Raw genomic sequence first — 19,971 nt, forward strand, 5'->3', positions numbered from 1 at the left:
TTGTGGGTTTAAAAAAACAAAAGTAACCAACCTTTTATTCATTATTTATTTAGTTATTTGCTAGGCATTATTCTAAGAGTTTTATACATTACAACAGGAATTCACCATACATAGCTTAGCATTACACCTATTTTTTTCTCTTTTTTTTAATTAAGTCATATATACATAGATAATGAATACATGTATGCCTTTGTGGGATTCAATGTGTTTGAGCATATTGCAAGGGTCCAAGTCAAATCTATCAAGTACTGAACACAAATGTCTTAACCCTGTGATTAAGTAAATGAGGTGAAAGCTATGTTAATTAGTAGGACGTAAGCACTCCAATCTAACCAACCTTTTAAAATCAGGAGGTTTTCCTTTAACATCTAGATTTCTAGCTTCTCCTGATAGGAGAGAAGCTCTCGAATAGGCTTCCTACATCACAACTGTCCATTGGCGTTAGTGACAGCTGCTCCCTTGGACAGACCCAGGCCTACTCCGTTTACCTCAGGCCCAACACCTCCCTGTTGTCACTTTCAGTGACAGGAGGCATCCGTTGCTATTTTCTTTTATTTTGCACCTTTTTAGAGAAATAGTTCTCAGGATTATATTTTTATCTCAAGCGGGAAAATGTCTTAAATCCACATTATTTTTCTTTCACGCGCCTGCTTCATTTACTCACCCCTGCCTGGCCCCGTTGGTGTTTGAGTTTGAGACCAGCACACCCTCCAATTGACTGGGACATACAGTCACGAAAGAGGGCATGAATGGAAGCCGTGTCCAGTCAGCTCCTAAACGGGCACTGCCAGGCGACCCCACTGAGAAAGTGCTCTGCAGGCTCACAAGCGGGAGTGATGTCTGCTGAATAGTCCAACAACCTTGTTTTACAGAGGAGGGCCCAGAAACCCGAGAGAGGAGGAGTGACTTGGCCACAGTCACATAGCAAGGCTTGTGTCAGAGCCTGGGGCTCCCGGTGCCAGTGTGGATTCAGAGCCACCAGACACACAGGTTGTGTCCTCTGGGAAGGTGCCCAGCCAACTCGATGTCTGAATGGGAGGCTGGCTAAAATCCAGTCCTTGTCCCCCTGGCACCTGCCTTAGAGCTAAATCTACTAGAGGAAGCCACCTTATCTTAATTCACACAAAGATATGCATATTACAAGGACTCAGCAGCCTTGGCTAGTACAGGTTTTTGTTTGTTTTAAGAAACAAACAAATCAGTGTAACCTGGCTTATTGTACCCTCAATAAATCCCCAACAATAAAAAAAAAGAAACAAACAAACAAAATCAGCTGGGTGCAGTGGCTCATGCCTGTATAGCACTCTGGGAGGCCAAGGTGGGTAGATTGCCTGAGCTCAAAGTTCAAGACCAGCCTGGGCCAGAGTGAGACCTTGTCTCTAAAAATAGCTGGGAGTTGTGGCAAGTGCCTGTAGTCCCAGCTACTTGGGAGGCTGAGGCAAGAGACTGACTTGAGCCCAAGAGTTTGAGGTTGCTGTGACACCACAGCACTCTACCAGGGGCAAAAAGTGAGACTCTGTCTCAAAAAAATAAATAAATAAGAAACAAACAAAATCCTTATATTACTCTGCTAAATCTGCCTTAATAACAAAATTCCATAGGCTAGAGGGGCTTAAACAACACAAATGTACTTTCTTGAAGTTCTAGAGGCTGGAAGTACAAGGTCAAAGCGCTGGCAGGGTTGGGTTCTGTTTGGCTTGCAGATAACAACCTTCTTGCTGTGTCCTCACATGCCCTTTCCTCTGTGCCCGCACTGCACACTCCTGATGTTCTGCCCCTTCTTATAAGGACACCACTCCTATGAGATTAGGGCCCCACCCATATAACCTCATTTAATCTTATTACCTCCTTAAAGACCTATCTCCAAATATAGTTGCATTTAGTGTTAGGACTTCAACATAATGGTGGTGGAAGAGGGAGAGACACAATTCAGTCCATAACCCCGTGGCAGACCTGCTGAATCAGAATCTTTATTTTGACAAGATTCCACAGTGATTCATATGCACATTTACTTTTGAGACACACTAGTCTGAGTTAGACTTCAACCTCCAGTCTTCCTTTTACACACAGCTCTCATACATATGCACCAAAATGGAATAAAACTGCATATACTGTTAGCAAGCTGCTTTTTTTGTTGTTAAGCAGTATATATTTAGCGCATGTTAATATTCTCAACAGTGTCCTATATCATTTAATATTACTCAGCCACATGAGTAATACATGGATTACATGGCTCTATCTTAATGCTCCTAATTACTTTCCTATAGTTAGATATTTATACCGTTTTCAGTTTTTCACCATTTTTAAAAACACTGTAATAAACATCCTTGAAGCAACATTATTTATGTATAGCTGTATTTCTCCCAAGAAAAATTTTGAACTTAACCTTTTTTTTTTCCCATCTCCAAAGGGGGCCCTCGTCAAGCTCAGTCTCCTCAGACCCCAAGGTCTGGAAGCCCCTCCCAACAGAGACTGTCCCCACAAGGCCAGCAGCCCCTGAGCCCCCAGTCGGGATCTCCACAGCAGCAAAGGTCACCAGGCTCTCCACAGCTATCCCGGGCGTCCAGTGGCAGCTCCCCAAACCAGGCCTCCAAGCCAGGCACCATCCTCACGGCACAGCCCCGGCCCCCAGTGCAGGGCCGAAGCACCTCTCAGCAGGGTGAAGAGTCCAAGAAGCCTGTACCGTCCCACCCCCATCTCAAGTAAGTGCTTTGAGAATTACAAAGGGGATAAGGTGGAGTTAGGGTATAGCAGAACTGAGCTGATTCAGACTCGGGAGCTCAAAGACAAAGGAAGGCTTCATGGGGCCTTCCCTAGACTTTAAATAGGTAAACAATAGGTCTAGAGGATGGAATTTGTGGGGAGGCCCCATGGTCACCCTCCATATATACATGCCTTGGTTATCTCTTGTCACATAACAAACCAACCCTAAACTTAGTGGCTTAAGAAAATAACTATTTTCTTTGTTCACAATTTTTTGGTTCACCAGTTTGTTCTGAGTTTAGCTCAGCTGGAAGGTTCTTCTGCTGGTGTTGCCTATAGAATGTCCTGATAAAATATAAGATGCCCAGTTAGGTTTAAATTTCAGATAATTTTGAATATAAGGATGTCCCAAATACGGAGTGGAATGTACTTATACTTTAAAAAGTCTTTGTGTTTCATCCAAAATTCAAATTTAACGGAGTGACCTATATTTTCATCTGCTAAATCTGGCAACCTTACTGCTGTGGGATCACTCACACAGCTGCAGTCATCTGGCAGCGTTAGTGGAGCTGGACAGTCCAAGAGGACCTCACGCTGTCCTCAGCCTGGGGCCTCCCTCTCTCCATGGGGCCTCATCCTCCCACAGCACTGCAGGCTTTCTCACATGGTAGAGCTGCTCTCTAAAAAGAAAAAAGTAGATGTTTTAAGGACTCTGGGGACCCAGCCTTGGAAGTTACACAGTGTTACTCCATCACATGCTTTTGGACAAAGCAAGTCACAGGGCCAAGGCCACTGATTCAAGAGGTGGGAAATAGTCTCTTGAGGGAGGAGCCACATAGTCTCTTGAGGGAGGAGCCACATAGTCACTTGAGGGAGGAGCCACATAGTCTCTTGAGGGAGGAGCCACATAGTCTCTTGAGGGAGGAGCCACATAGTCTCCTGAGGGAGGAGCCACATAGTCTCTTGAGGGAGGAGCCACATAGTCTCCTGAGGGAGGAGCGCCTACCATGGGCGCATGATAGGGATGATGAAAGGAAATGATGTGGCCATTTTTACAAATCATCCATCACTACACATATACACCTCCTGTTTCCTCTTAGGCCCATCTCTTGATTTGAGGTCCAAAAGAGAGGTCTCAAATTAGATTTTTGGAACACTCTGCCTTCCTTCACCTCCAGACACTCATTGATCATCACAGTTTAACAGCTAGCTGCTATTGTCCACTTCCTATGTGCCAAGGTGGGTTTTTTTTAAGTTCTCTGAAGCTTGGGAGTTAATGACTATTATTATCCCCATTCTACAGATGAGGTGGCAGAGAAAGATTAAATAACTTGGGAAAGTTTCCACTATTAATAAGTAGAAGAGGTTGGGATTGAATCCAGGACATCCAGTCAGGGATCATGCTAACAACAATTTTTTTGAATAGGTAGTACATTCACTTGGTTCAAAGATCTAAAAGATATAAACACTATCAAAGATACACATTGAAAAGCCTCACTCACACTACATTCTTAATACTTTGCCCCTCCCCTGCCCCTGGGCCCAGAAATGACCACTTTTGTTAGTTCCTTTTGTGCCCTTTCAGTGTTTCCTTATGAAAATACAAAAATAGAGGTTCTGATCCTCTCAACCATTTACACACCATTATGCTCCTTGCTTTTCACGTTTAACAATAAATCCTGGAGCTCTTCCTCCCAGTTCATTGAAATTGTCTCCTTTTTCACAGCTGTATAATAGTCCACTGTAAGTTATACTATAATTTATCTAACTAATCCACCATAAATAGAAAAACTGATTTGATCTTACAAATCATGCTGCAAGAAATAACCTTGGCCATCTACTTTCATATTTGCAGAAAACACTATTAAGTAAATTCTTCAAATGTTATCGTTCAAAGGATAAATGTAGTTTCAGTTTGATAGATACTATCAGGGGGCCTCCAGGCAACATGGCATAGCAGCTGACCACACAGACTCTGGTCAGATGGCCTGGGTTCAAATCTCAGAACTCCCACATAAAAATAATAGAACCTCAGATAAGTTGCTTAAGCTCTCTGCACTTTGGATTTCCTCACATGCCAGTGGGAACAGTAACTGCACGGGGTATTACAAGGATTAAAGTGAGTTCACCCTCAGTGCTCAGGGTGGTGCTGGCACTGTAGAAGCACATGTGTGTACAGCCTGTCACCATATAACAGGGTCAGCTCAGCTAATCACAGCACAGACCAGGCTTTGGGACTTAAGCTAGGTCTGGTCACTGACAGTTATCTGCTAGAAACATTTAAGTCTCTGGACTTACTGCTTCAAAGCATTTAGTTCCACTCACGTCAGCAGGTATTTATCAGATGCCTACTCTGTGCCTGGTCCTGGGTAAGGCTCTGTGAACAGTGAGTGAGCAAGGGGTGAAAAGATACCCTGCCTCAAAGAGGATTTCGGTTTGTAATGTGATGACAAGATTGTGTGCAGACCTCTTCAGCTCCAGACGTATTTATGCAATCTCTTCCTATGTCTGTCGCCCTCACTAGACTGTGAGCCTCTGCAGGGCAGGGCCTGACGCAGGCCAGGCACCCCTACACCCCTGTCACTCTGCACTAGGCCTGGCACGAAGGAGGGGCTCAGTGAGCAGTTGCAGACAGCTGGCACTGGTGACACACACACAGGTGGCACATGGTGGCTCAAAGCGCCAGCACTGTGAGAATTCCAAACTGGGGGCAAGGGGCGCGCAGAGGGGTGCTGCCAATAAAGGCTTCAGAGCAGAGGTGGAAAATGAAGCCCAGAGTGTCAGAGCGAGAAGGGCCTGAGGGTCAGTCTGCGGAGTTGGAAAGTAAGCTTCTTGTCCAGGGCCATAGCCAATGGCAGAGCAGGGTCTACAACCGTGATTTTCATCCGGCACACCGCGAGAGGATCTTAGATGGGCCGCGAACATTTTAAAAGATATTTATTAAACAATTATCGAAAGAAATTTGAAGTACAGTAAGTATATATTTTTTTAAACTCTTTTCACCAATCAACATAATTTAAGTGTGTTGCAAAAGTTTAACTATAGGTTCAAGTCTGCCATGAGCTAAAAAAGGTTGAAAAACACTGGTCTAGAAGGCAGGCCTCCTGATTCCCAAGCTGGTGCTGGAAGAGCAGTGAGTGACTCTGACCCGATGCTGACGCCACACTGTCCACTTTGCAGAGTGGGTTTGCACCTGTGGGCGGGCGGGAGCTCAAGTCCCTCCCTAGAGTCGCCTGCACCACCTGGGGTCACGGGAGGAAGGTGAGCTTCCTGGGCTTCTGGGGCCCCGCTGTGAAGATCAGAGCAAGTGAGCTGCCTCTGAGAGCCCCAGTTTCTAACTCTAAAAGTCAAGGCTGGTAATAACCACCTGAGGGTCCCATGGTGCGCACCAGACACCGTGTAAGCGTTGAATGCCCGGTTTCTGGTCTGAATAGCTTCATGATGATGGGGGTGGCCCCTCTGGCTTCCACACAAGCCACCAAGACTCATTTCCTCTAGAGTCTTGGCCTTGTCTTCCCCAACCCCCTTGCCTTTCTGTTTCAGCAAATCTCAGTCCCTGACTAACAGCCTCAGCACGTCCGACTCCACTCAGCGTGGGACCCCGAGTGAGGACGAGGCCAAGGCCGAGACCATCCGCAACCTGAGGAAGTCCTTCGCCAGCCTGTTCTCTGACTAACGCCACCCACCCCACTGTCCTTCTCAGCCTTGGTTCCTGATGAGAACGGAATGGAGGGCCTGAGAACAGACTGTCTAAATGCCTTCGACACAGGAACTGATCGTCTGCGCCCCCATCTACCTTTACTGCGACCTTCCAACAGGGCCTGTCTGAGCAATGGCCTTCCAGCATGGCCTGACTGAGCGCTGGGCCTTGGGGCATCACGTCCCTCTGCCCGCCCACATCTTGCTTCCCAGCCAGACCACCACGTGCAACGTCTGTGTGTGGCTAGTTTCCATGTCTGTCGTGGGTGTTTTGCTCACCTCTGGGCAAAACGCCCCGTATCAAATGCAGACACGCATCGGACCTCAGCAGGAGAGGCGGCGATAATCTATTTACTGTTTTGTAAACAAAAAGAAAATCCCAGCCTAGGAAACCCACCCCCTGCTCAAGCTTGTCCCATCCACACTGGAGACCTGTCCTCAGCTCGGACCAGGCAGGCAAAGAAGGCTGGTCACACCTGGCCATCAGGGGCTGGTCCTGAGGACAACAACAAAAACAGACCCTGTGTGACAAGTGGGGCCTTGCAGAACACAACAGAAGCAGTGAGGAAACCCTTGTCATGCCTCTCACGCCCAGGGCGCTGCCCGTAACTGGACAGCTGGGAGCAGATCACACACAGGTTCTTACAGGAATAGTCTCTGGGTCCCAGCAGAGAAAGAGGCCCTGAACTTCCCCAGGAAAGACTGAGGACAGGTTCCTGTACCTGCTCTGTGTTAGGCCACTATTAGGTCTCCTCAAGGATGTTTCAGGAACCAGAGAGAATCCACAGATGAAGGAAACGGGATCAGAAAGTGCAGCGATGGTAACTCCCAGCTTGGCATTTCACGAACTCTGTACAGCAAGGTGTTTTTAGGTTGCTCAGTTTCAAAAGGGTCCCATGGCCAAATATATTTAGGAAATGCTATTTATGTTTCTTTTCAGTGATGCATAGTACATGATGTAAGTAAGAGGCTTTTGGAATTCCTGCAGGAAAAGAAATCACTTTCACTTAGCACAACCTAAACTGATTTGACTCCACAAGTGAGCTGGAAAATCTAGTCTGGACTCCCTTCCCAGGGCCCTTTCCCCTACAGCAGACTGACTCTCGTGCTCAGATGGGGTTCAGGGGTGTCCCAAGTCACCAAGCGCCTGGTGCTAGAAACATCATAGGTGCCAGAAGCAGCCTCCTGGCCCCAAAGGGAGCCCAGGATACTCGACCATAGCCATGTTCTGCCCTACTGCTCTTTGCAACCTGAGACGTGTCTTCCTCTCACTGTTCACAGGGAAGGCAGAGAGGGGGATAACAGCTGAAATGGCTTTGGCCTGGAGCAGTTTCTACTTGTACTCGAGTGATGTAGATTGCTTGGCAATCAGCTGAGGCCTGTCCAGGTTCCCGGGAGCATAAAAGCAATCACCTTTTGGGGCCTCCCAAACCAAACTGGAGTGGTGAGAATAAGGCCTGTGACCTGCTCTTTCTGTGTGTGCTGGGTCACCTAGAACCCTTGAGCTCAGAAGAACTCACCTTCAGGCTATCCTTTGGATGGAGGCTGACTCAAGTGTCAAAAGGACTGGCTTTGCATCTGGCTGTCAGAGACCCACTTGGCCTTCAATGTCACCCTTTTCTACGTTGCCCTCTTCCTCCCTCGTGTTCAGGCCTGTAACTAAGAGCAAGAGCCCCAGCTAACGCAGGAGTCCTCTCTCTCCTCATGTTCAGGAGCCCTGGTAGTGGATTCAGTAACAAGTAGCATAACAGGTCAGATAGAGCCAACTGCCAGTGACCACCAGAAGCCATAATTTGGTTGGCTGGAGATGGGTGGCCTGAAGCTTGCTTAGCCGTGGCTAGCATCAGCAGCAAATAAAATGGCCATCAGGTGAGGTGAGAGGTGAACAGGTGAGGGCCTGGTAACTCTTTCCAGTACCCCCAAATCCCGCCACCCCCGTTCTGTCTTCTGTTGAGTTCTATGTCTGTGGGACAGTCGCTACCAGAACGTCTGGAGCTCACTCTACCAGGAACGCACCTCCCTCCTTTCTGCTCACCCCATGCAACACAACAGAACAAGCCTGGCCTGGAGCTACCAGAGCCCTTCCCTGTGGGCAGTCAGACACAGGAGCCACTTCTTTACAGGCGCCACTCTCACCACATCCTTCTCCATGCCCAGCACCCTCACCACCATGCTATGGGTGGTCAGATGAGGACAGAAAGTAAATCCCAGTTGATAATTTCATGGAACGTTGCTTCTCCCTCCTCCTCCTCCTCCTGCTACTGACTGAATTCTTTCACCACTGCTTAGCAGCTTCAGAAGAAAGCCAGGCGGGGCAGAGGAAAGAAGCAGGAGGGGAAATGCAGAACGCAAATGCAGGCGCCCTCTTAAACTTATTTCACAGAAGAGACTGGAAAGACCGGCCCCCATAAGGAGCCTAAGGTCTATTACTCAAACCCACACGCACCACAATATGCCTGGATAAGCACCGGGAATTAACATATGTACATCCCAAAGTCCCATCGCTTAATTATCAGTCCTCTTTTTAGGAGGTCTCTGAAGACCTGAAGCAGGCCAGCCCTCTGAGAAGTTAGGGCTCGCTGACATAAGCCACGTGTTGAGGGAACCAAAGAGCCATCCTCTCAGCTTGAAGGTTCCTGGGTCCCTCCCTTCTCTCCTGACAATAGCAGTTAAGGCTGCCCCCGAAGAAGGACCTGGGGACTCTGCCCCTAGGAGTCTAAGATTCAAGCACAGAGAGTTACAGCTTTTGAAATTCGGTTTCTTCCGCTTTAAAAAAAACAACTATTCCCTCCCCCCCCACACCCCATTACTCAGGAGATCTCTCAATCTCTCAAATAATGCTGCGCTACACTCTGAATAAAAGGGTGGGAGAAAATTTGTAGGGCAGGGTGTATTGCCACGGTTTCGGGAGATTAAGAACACAGGAAACATCTGTGGCAGTCGTCATTCTTCAGCAATGTCACTCAGTTCTCGATTGGTAATAAAGGTCAGCTCAGAAACACAACTGAGTGGTAACAGGCTGGACAACGTTTCTCAAAGTGTGGGCCATCATGGTGTTCAGAGCTCATCACAGAAGCAGATGAAGCTTGATTTCAGATCCTAGGAGTCAGAATTTCTAGACATAGGGCCTGAACTGGAAGCTGCATCTTTGTTAGCCGTGCCAAGTGTTTTGAATGCACTGCAGTTGGACCAGCAGCCCTGAGCTGAGCTGAGCTGTGTGAGAAAACGACTCACTACACAAGACGGGTATTGGTGTTAGTTACCAGGGCAGCTAGGAACCCACTCCCAACTGAGCAAAACTAGCAGCTCCAGAAACCACCATATGGCCTAAATTTCCCCACTTTCCTATAGTCTGTCCCTTGGCCCTAGAAACAGCACTCAAATGATATCTCCCAGATACGCCAAATACAGTAGCACAAACTGTTTTCAAACTCCACACCAGGCGTGATTGTCATAAACATGCACAGGTAAATCTAAACCCTTGTTTATAAGCAACACATTTAAATGGTTTTCCCACTGGCCTATGTGTGAATATAGACACCAAGAATGTATAGGTTTCATGGAGAACACACAGCCCCAAAGTGGACTGCTTTTTATACAGGCTGGTATGTATTCCTTCCAAAAACGTGACCTTTAATAATTGTGACATTTTTGAAATGGGAAAGGGCAAAAAGAAGGGGAGAGGAGAGTCACTCTGTATAGATTCTGAAAGGTTATGTTTGTTGGTTTTTGCTTTATTTCACACTTTGACCCAAAGAAAGGCTAGAATTTTCCTTCCAAGCTGACTCGGTGAAGCTAAAACACAACAAAGACCCATTTGATTTGTGCACAAGGAACAGGGACTTAAAAACACAGCCTCAGTAGATGCCTCTACCAGCCAGAGGAAATTTCTTATAGAGCCTCCTTCTTTCAGCAGGATAAAAGGGTACCATACTCTGGTGACGTGTAAAGTCATATTCCCAGGGACACTGGAGTGTACATGTCCTTTCTCTTCCATCAGCTCCCTATGTTCTATTCCAGCAATTCTCAACCTGTGGGTCACGACCCATAGGAACTGTATTAAAGGGCCGCAGCATTAGGAAGGTTGAGAACCACTGTTTCGTTACTACATCCCCCCCCAACCCCCAGCCTCTGCCGCAACATCCAGGCCCTGCTGATGGCCAACCAGTCTCCTGCATTTCCTAAATCTCAGGGGTGATGGGTCTTCATTCACACGGTAACAAATATATAGCAGCAACCCCATGAAACTGACCATCAACTGACTGTCTTCTAGATTTTCTCATCTGAATTTCCAGTGACAGGAGCCGGGGGGAGCAAGCTGGTGCAGGTGTCTGGTGCATGAGCCAGTGAGCCAAACACAGACACAGGGCTCAGCACACAGCAGGGGTTCGGGACATGCTTTAGGCAGCTCCCCTTGCCCCCCTAAAAACTATGAGATTAATAAAATGTAAACAAAGTACTAAAGTAGGAGCATTGATGTTAAGGAAGTCACTTGCTCGGGATCAGAACCAAAGCAACAGAGATTAATAAAATAATTGAGAAAAGTTGACAAGGTTTTTCACCTCAAAAAGGCCTCTTGTAAACTGAGTCTGAAGAGGAATGGGGCAAGCAGAATGAGAACACGAGGGAGGGGAGGTGACTGCAGGGCTGTCAGGCTGGGGGCCGCAGGGGAGTTGCAGGGGGGAGTTGCCACTGCTAGCACCAGTCCTCAGGAGGCTGTAGTGAGCAGACCAGGTCCATACCAAAGCCAGCGTGGTGAAGACCCTGGACCAGGGAAAGGACATACACACCTGCTGTACACCATACAACATGACAGTTTCCAGACAACCCGGCTCAAACCACCTCAGCGGCATCCATAGTGTCTCTTCAAGGCCTGTCCCTTCCAGTACCCAAGGGAGGACGAATCTCTTGTGCTTTATTCAACTTCCTAAAATAGCTTGGTGGATCATTTTGTTTTAGGTGTTTAGAATTGGTGAGAGGATGCAGGTTGGAGTCATGGGTTGAGCTAGTTAAGTCAACCTTGCAGATATGGGTGGTAACTGAATTATCCTGGAGGAATAGCCCCCTGCCTAAGAACACTTTGACATGTTATCGCATGTTCCTCTTTAGCCAAGAGGGCTGGTTACTGACAATACTGACAAGTGTCAAAAGCTGTCCCAGATGCCCAAGTGACCAGCGATTAGATTAAGGCTTTTAGTCCAGTATTTGGACTCTAATAGAAAGTGGCACATTTGCTTTGGTTGGAGACAAATTGGGAAGTTGTGCAGCAAGCAAATCTAATCAGTCCATTATCAAACACAAGGCACAAAGGACACAGGGGCTCCCTGTTGTTCCCAAGGAGAGAAGATGTGGACGCTTAGACCTTCTGTTCATATCTCAACCTACAGGCCAAGAGGACAAGTTGAAAATAGCCGGTAGTATCTTCTGGAATTAGTGAGACGTTACTTTAACAGAAACCAATCTAAAATTAACATGCAACGTGTGTACGTGTGTATGCTTTAATCCTTCAGAATCCTATGTACCTTTGCTACTTTTATGCAGATTAGTTGTCATTTTAACTTTAGTTTCCAAACTCACCTTCTAAGTGTCTGTTCTCCCTGGTCTATCTCTGAGAATAGAGCAGAAGCAAGGGAACATCTCCTCGGCATTCAGTTAACATGTCGCCTGTTCTACTGTGAAGTAACAGAAACATTAAGTGCTGTAACCCACTGGGAATCCCAGGAGAGACATTCCAGTCAGTTCAAATTAAATCTTTATGTGGCTCACTCAGTCCTTCCCAATACTCTTATCTATGCCACAACTTCCACTGTCAGTGGAGACCATGCCTAGGAGCCCAGCCCCTGCCATGACACAACGGAGCCCTGGGACCTGCCCCACTTTGGGGGCTCTGTCATTAGGCAGCTACTGCCAGGGAAGGAGAAAGGCAAGCCTTGGCACTAGGCCCTGTGTATAGGCAGCGAAGAAAGAAATGTCGGGCTCTATCAGAGTAAGAAAGAATTACAGATGTTAAGCTAAGCAGTGGTCTCAGAAATTGGAAAGAACCGAGCAGGAGTCAGAGAGGTCAGAATCCAATACTGTTTTCACACGGGGTATCACAAAATCTGAAGTTGGAAAGGAAGGCTACCTCCCATGATTGGATTCCCAGCCATGCCAAACCTTTATCTTTCACTTATGAACAGGGGTGGGTAGGAGGAAGAAATACCTGTCAATAAAAATAACCAAAGGGGAAAATAGGGGCCACAGAAAGTCAGAAGGCTACAAGCCAGTGACGTAGAACCCCGTCTTCCTACAATGCTTGCTGCAGCCCTCTAAACTGTCTTGCTGCCGTCACCATCACCCAGGTGATGTCAGAAAAACATGCAGTGACTAGATACCATGACGTCGCTCTCATCATACATCAGCAATACATAAAGCTCAATAGTCTCATTCTAATGACAAGAAGGTAAGAATTTTACAAGATTCTGTCAGTACAGCTATTCAAGAGGAAAAGCTTTGAGGACTGCTTTAAGAATTTATAATAAACTATTGTGACAGTCTGCACACTTAGGTTTAGGGCACATCGTCAATATCCTAAACTAATATTTGCAATGTACACAGGTGAGGTTGGAAAGTAGCACCTGTATCCACAGGACACCTCTCAAGGACCATTAAAAAATGACTGCATTCTAAAAACTTACGGTTTTATAGTATCTGGTGCTTCTGGTTGTCATACACCCTCCCCCCCAAAACACATGGTACAACCTAACATCACAAAGTCACAAAGAAATATATCAGAGAACTAGAATGTATGTGGGCCCATCAGAGCTTCAGGAGGCCCTTTCAGCCAGACCCAATTAAAGCCATATGGCATCTAGTGGACACTTGTTTTTAAAAAAGCTGTCTTGTAGCTCAGATGTTACAAAATACCCCAAAAGGAAATGCCAACAACCCCAATCCTTTACCTAAGATGATACGGCTTTAGGAAATCATATTCTTGACTGGATTGTCTTCACTGTGATGAAAAAAAAAAGACTCAATACACGTGTAGCAAAAACAAATTCACTTGTTTGTAGAACTCAAAATATTCTTGCAGCTTGTATAACATTCCAAGCCATTTCCTTATATGCAAAGGAGATTTTTTTAGAAAAGCAAAAAGACATTGGCAATACTCCTAAATTTTTTCTGCAGATGCTAATTGTGTTTTACTCCTGTGTTGTGATTCAGATTTTAATTTTTATCACTATAGCATGTTTTCGATAGTTGTTTGTATGGTAAGTCATTTGTGTTCAGCCTTTTTCTTGTTGTAGGAGAAATAAATCTGAATTTTGTGTATTCGAAGTCTTAAAAGCAAAATGTTCTTCAAATTAGAGGAGACTATTTTTGAAGAACAAGTACCTAACCAGCAGTAAAATTTTATGGTTAAAAGATGTTGTCTCCTTAGATTACGAATTAGGTACTAAGCATTCAAAACACAAGGAAAATAAACCATAACAACCTCACTCCAGAAAAAGTGTGTAATGACAGTCCCTGTAACTAAAGGACCTTTGAACAGGGTTGCTTCACAGCCCAGGAAGTTCCATCACAGAACCCAAGAAAGTAAGAGGGGAGGTGAACCGAGCCGGGGGGTATGGAAAACACTGCCCCAAGTCCAGTTCATCCAAACCAGCTGGGCTTTCATTCACTTCCGTGGGCTTTCATCTGAAGAAAGAATGCCATTAAAGAAAACCAGAACCAGCGACACCTGTGGCTCAAGGAGTAGGGCGCCGGTCCCATATGCCGGAGGTGGCGGGTTCAAACCTATCCCCGGCCAAAAACCACAAAAAAAAAAAAAAAAAGAAGAAAACCAGAATCCCCTGCAATAATTAATCATCTGCCTAAGCTCAACAGGTTCTCTGGTAATTTTGCAATGTCCAAGTAACATAGTGAATCTGTTCTGAATACATAACTTTCTGTAATAAAAGTCAAGACTGTCATGTAATTTACACTTTTTTTTTAATCCGATGCAGAACATTATCAGGAAACAGCCTTCATTCTAGAGGGGAATCCAAAGTACAGAAATCAGTAGCCAACTATGCCTAAGGCCAACCTGTCACAGAGTAAAGTTTGGGCCACACCACCCCTAGTGATGTAAATGTATCTACTGAAAGGCTTCTGGAAGTGCACATCTCACCACTACAATCAGAAAATAACACTAGAGATCAGCACCCCAAGGAGATGACATTTGTAGTTCTAAAAAACAAAAATAAGAAATGGAGCTCCAGAAAGGAGATTACAGTCACATAAATGACAGACGGCTGTCAGTGGGCCGACCCCTACTGGGTCTCAAGGGAAATCTGTCATTGGGGCCACCTCGCCCTGGCAAGATGGGATTGGGTCCTGGAAGGGGACCGATTGGATCGAAGCGTGGTCTGAGTGGTGGGAATCGGCTGGGGGTCTCACCAGGCCCTGGGATGAGTGAATTGATTGGGTCCCCAACATAGGGAAGAGTTGGCCTTTCATCATATTCACCCCCGATAATTCCTGGAGGAAGGAGGGAACTGGGAGGAAAGGGCCTGGGGTACCAGGGGTTGGGATAGAATGGAACAGGGTGGGGCAGGAACATCGCTTGTCGCCTCTGGACTTCTTTTCTTTGTTTGTGTCTCTTCCTGTAGAGCTATAGAAAACAAAAAGAACAAGATACGGTAAGTGGATGTTTCCCTGCAGCTCTAACTTGCCTTCCCTGTACAGACCTATAGACATACCTCAGAGATAGTGCAGGTCTGGTCCCAGACCACCCCAATAAAGTGAGTCACACCAGTCACTTGGTGTCCCAGTGCATATAAAAGCTATGTTTATACTATGCTGGAGTCTATTAATGGCATTATGTCCAAAAAACAATGTACACACCTTACTTATGAAATGCTTTTCCGTTAAAAAATGCTAACAATCATCTGACCCGTCAGCAAGTTGTACTCTTTTAGCTAGTGGAGGGTCTTCTCTCAATGCTGATGGCTGCTGACTAATCTGGGTGGTAGCTGATGAAGGCCAGCGTGACTGGAGCCATCTCTTAAAGACAATGAAGTCTGGTGAATCAACTGACTCATCCTTCCATGACCATGTGACGCTGCTTGATAGCATTTTACTCACAGTAGAACTTCTTTCAAAATTGGAGTCAATTCTCTGTAACTCTGCCAATGCTTTATCAACTAAATTCATGTAATGTCCTAAATCCTTTGTTGTTAATTCAACAATGTTCAAACATCTTCACCAGGAACAGATTCCATACCAAAAAACCACTTTCTTGGGGCGGCGCCTGTGGCTCAGTGAGTAGGGCGCCGGCCCCATATGCCGAGGGTGGCGGGTTCAAACCCAGCCACGGCCAAACTGCAACAAAAAAAAAATAGCCGGGCGTTGTGGCGGGCGCCTGTAGTCCCAGCTGCTCTGATCGCGTAAGCCCAAGAGTTAGAGGTTGCTGTGAGCCATGTGACGCCACGGCACTCTACCCGAGGGCGGTACAGTGAGACTCTGTCTCCACTAAAAAAAAAAAAAAAAAAAAAAAACACTTTCTTTGCTCATCTATAAGAAGCCATTTCTCATCCATTCAAGTTTTATCATGAGACTGCAGCCATTCAGCCACATCGTCAGGCTCTACTTCTAATTCTAACTCTCTTGCTATTTCTACCCCTTCTGCAGTGACTTCTTCCACTGAAATCTTAAACCTCTCATGGTCACCCTTGAGGTCTGGAATCACTCCTCCAAACTCCTGTTAATGTTGGCATTTTTACCTCCTCCCAAATAGCAACAATTCTTTTTTTCTTTTTTTTTTTTTATTGTTGGGGATTCATTGAGGGTACAATAAGCCAGGTTACACTGATTGCAATTGTTAGGTAAAGTCCCTCAATATCAACAATTCTTAACAGCATCTAGAAGGGTGAATTCTTTTCAGAAGATTTTCAATTTAGTTTGTCTGGATCTATCAGAGCTGTCAGTGACAGCTATTTTCTTACAAAATGTATTCCTAAAATAATAAGCCTTGAAAAGTCAAAATTACTCCTTGATGCATGACCTGCAGAATGGATGTTGTGTTAGCAGCATGAAAACAACATTAATCTTCTTGTACATCTCCATCAGAGCTCCTGGGTGACCAGGTGCATTGTCAATGAGCAGTAATATTTTGAAAGAAATCTCATTTTCTGAGCAGTAGGTCTCAATAGTGAGCTTAAAATATTCAGTAAACCATGCTATAAACCAGGCGCCCTCAAACTTTTTAAACAGAGGGCCAATTCACTGTCCCTCAGACCGTTGGAGGGCCGGACTATAGTTTAAAAAAAAAAACTATGAACAAATTGCTATGCACACTGCACATATCTTATTTTGAAGTAAAAAAAAAAACAAAACGGGAACAAATACAATCACACCGCTTCATGTGGCCCGCGGGCCGCAGTTTGAGGACCCCTGGTAAAGTATTTGTACCATCAAGTAGATTTCAGTTTGAGGACCCCTGCCAATGTGCTGTCATCCAGGCTTTGCTGGTCCATTTACAGAGCACAGGCAATGTAGATTTAGCATAATTCTTAAGGACCCTAGGATTTTTGAATGGAAAGGAGCACTGGCTTCAATTTAAAGTCATCAGCTGCATTTGCCCCTCTAACAGAGTCAGCCTGTCCTCTGGAGCCAGGCATGGTCTTCTCCTAACTATGACCTTCTCTTCCAATAATAGACTGTTCTCATCTGCAGTGAAAATCTGTTGTTTAGAGCCACCTTCATCAATTACCTTAACTCGGTCTTTTACTTTAATAACTTGCTACAGCTTTGCCATAAGCACCTGCTGCTTCACCTCACACTTTGTTACGGAGACAGTTTTTTTCCTTAAACATTATGAACCAACTAGCTTCAAACTTTCTTTCGCAGCCTCCTCACCTCTCTCAACCTTCACAGAACTGAAGATATTACAGCCTATATTAGAGCCCACATTCATTACTGGAGGTCAGGCTGACTCAGGCTTTCTTTCATATTGCTCTAGAATAGGATTTGTATTAAGAGAACATTGTGGCTGGATTGATCTGCTGTCTGAACTACTTAACTTTCTCCATATCAGCCATAAGGCAGTTTTGCTTTCTTATCATTTATGTGCTCACTGCAGTAGCACTTTCAATTCCCTTCAAGAACTTTCCTTTGTTTTCACAACTTGGCTAACATTTTGGCACAACAGGACTAACTTTCAGCCTATTTTGGCTTTTGAAATGCCTCCTCACTAAGCTTAACCATTTCTAGCTTTTGTTTTAAAGTGAGAGATGAACCACTCTTTCACTTGAACACTTAGAGACCACTGCAGGGCCAATTAACTGGCTTATTTTCAATATTGTTGTGTCTCAGTAAACACAGAGGCCTAATAAGAAGGGAAAAGATGGGGGAAAGGCCAGTCGGTGGAGCACTCAGATCACACACACATTTAACTAAGTTTGCCAACTTATAAGGCCACAGTTCTTTATGCCGCAAAGCAATTACAATAGTAACATCAAAGCTCACTCATCACGGCTTGGCGCCTGTAGCTCAAGTGGCTAGAGCGCCAGTCACATACACGGAGCTGGTGGGTTCGAATCTGGCCTGGACCCGCCAAACAACAATGACAACTACAACCAAAAAATAGCCGGGCGTTGTGGCAGGCACCTGTAGTCCCAGCTACTTGGGAGGCTGAGGCAAGAGAACCACTTAAACCCAAGAGTTTGAGGTTGCTGTGAGCTGTGATGCCACAGCACTCTACCCAGGGTGACAGCTTGAGACTCTGTCTCAAAAAAAAAAAAGAAAAGAAAAGAAAAAATAAATCACTCATCACCAAACACCATGACAGATATAATAATAATGGCGGTGGGCGGCGCCTGTGGCTCAGTGAGTAGGGCGCCGGCCCCATATGCTGAGGGTAGCGGGTTCAGGCCCAGCCCCGGCCAAACTGCAACAAAAAAAAAATAGCCGGGCGTTGTGGCGGGCGCCTGTAGTCCCAGCTGCTTGGGAGGCTGAGGCAAGAGAATCGCGTAAGCCCAAGAGTTAGAGGTTGCTGTGAGCCGTGTGACGCCACGGCACTCTACCCGAGGGCGGTACAGTGAGACTCTGTCTCTACAAAAAAAAAATAAAAAATAATAATAATAATGGCGGAGTACAGAATACAATAAGACTTGAGATGTAACAGAGACTGAGCACACGCTATTGGAAAAATGGCACCAACAGACTTGTGCAATGCAGGCTTGCCACAAACCTTCAATTAAAAAGAAAAATAGGCATGAAACACAATAATGTAAAGTGCAATTAAACAAGATATGCCTACATTTATTCCCTTCTCACACTAGGCAAAGAAAGCAGGCACCGAAGAGGACTCTGCCGGTTTCTGTCTGCACGGACAGACAGCAGCTCTGAGCGCAGGACTCTCCTCCTTAACCACCCTCAGCTAAGCAACCTGCTGAACTAGGTAACCACAACTCCAGAGGAGACACAGCTGAGTGACGTGGACTCCCAAAACTGTCATCTAGAGCTCCCAAGCTGATATTCAGCCTGTTTTGAAAGTTGAAATTTTAAATGTTTGATCAAAATGTCATGCCACAAAATATCAAATTAAGGTACTGATGGGGGCACAGCACTTAAATTCATTTTTTTCACCCAAATTATGAATGTAATGGATCTCAATTTAAAACAAAAAATAGATGCCATTTTAGAAGACAGGATATTCTCCTACGATTACTATTTTTTATATATTTAAGGACTTTTCATTGAATTTTATTCTTCTCTAGTCCTTCACTCCAAGCAGTTTTCCTAATTTCTATCAATATCTTTTATGTTAGTCATCTGCAAATAAAAACAACATAATCTACTCTTTTCATAATACACTATTCTAACTGGATGAACAGCTGAAAACTACTACAGCACAAAGTCAATGCATTTAAAATTTTTTTGCAACCAAAAGAATAAAAATTTTTTATATTAAGATACAAAAAGTCATTACGTTATTTTTTCTCCAATTATAAGAAAATCAGTCTAAAGTAAAAGATGTAAACAATTTCATTTACTGAAATTAATTAATGAATTAAATGAAAATAGATTTCATTACATCATGAAAATGAAAAAATTCCTACTATATTAAATCATTGGTTTTTTCTCTGTTATGAAGATTATCCTTAATAATACCTACTTCTTTCCAATCTGTGTCTCGAACTCTGACAGTGTTATCTACAAAGGAAAAACAAAAAATAAGGATTTAAAAACACTTCACTCATCAGCCATTAAACAGAGGGTTATGTTTTTCTCCTGAGGAAGTTGAAACTTACTCCCCCATCAATCACTTGTACTTTCTTCAGCCTGATTCAGATCCTTTCTTGATGGTGAAGCAAAACCACCACTGTCAACACTGTGTGGTAATTCAACACTGGGATTCCTCAGGGACCCCTGAGGGGTCCGTGGCTGCTCTCCTGCACTGACTGATCCCACTACATCCCCCCACACCTCCTCTGCTGTGTCAGCTGATGCTAAACTAACTCCATGTCTCCTGTTCCCCCAAATGGGGGAACCACCTCTGAGTTCCTATTTTACAGCCCACGTTCATTACTGGAGGTCAGGCTGACT

At 45.1% G+C, this 19,971-nt stretch overlaps 2 protein-coding genes across 6 annotated transcripts in view; one reads left to right on the forward strand and one right to left on the reverse strand.

The window, feature by feature from the left end:
• The window catches only part of SYN3 (synapsin III), a 449,664-nt gene extending 443,191 nt beyond the window's left edge, over positions 1 to 6,473 (forward strand). For all 3 annotated transcript variants that reach the window (XM_053582387.1, XM_053582386.1, XM_053582388.1), the window contains exons 13-14: positions 2,411 to 2,702; positions 6,247 to 6,473. In XM_053582387.1, coding sequence (XP_053438362.1) covers positions 2,411 to 2,702; positions 6,247 to 6,379 — 425 coding nt within the window. In that variant the 3' untranslated portion in view covers positions 6,380 to 6,473. The remainder of the gene's footprint in view (positions 1 to 2,410; positions 2,703 to 6,246) is intronic.
• Positions 6,474 to 14,356: 7,883 nt separating this feature from the next.
• The window catches only part of FBXO7 (F-box protein 7), a 28,484-nt gene continuing 22,869 nt past the window's right edge, over positions 14,357 to 19,971 (reverse strand). For all 3 annotated transcript variants that reach the window (XM_053583932.1, XM_053583933.1, XM_053583934.1), the window contains exons 8-9: positions 19,541 to 19,578; positions 14,357 to 15,034 (exon numbers count right to left, since the gene is read on the reverse strand). In XM_053583932.1, coding sequence (XP_053439907.1) covers positions 14,657 to 15,034; positions 19,541 to 19,578 — 416 coding nt within the window. In that variant the 3' untranslated portion in view covers positions 14,357 to 14,656. The remainder of the gene's footprint in view (positions 15,035 to 19,540; positions 19,579 to 19,971) is intronic.

Source organism: Nycticebus coucang, chromosome 3, assembly GCF_027406575.1.
Source record: "Nycticebus coucang isolate mNycCou1 chromosome 3, mNycCou1.pri, whole genome shotgun sequence".
In the NCBI taxonomy this organism is placed as follows: Eukaryota; Metazoa; Chordata; class Mammalia; order Primates; family Lorisidae; genus Nycticebus; species Nycticebus coucang.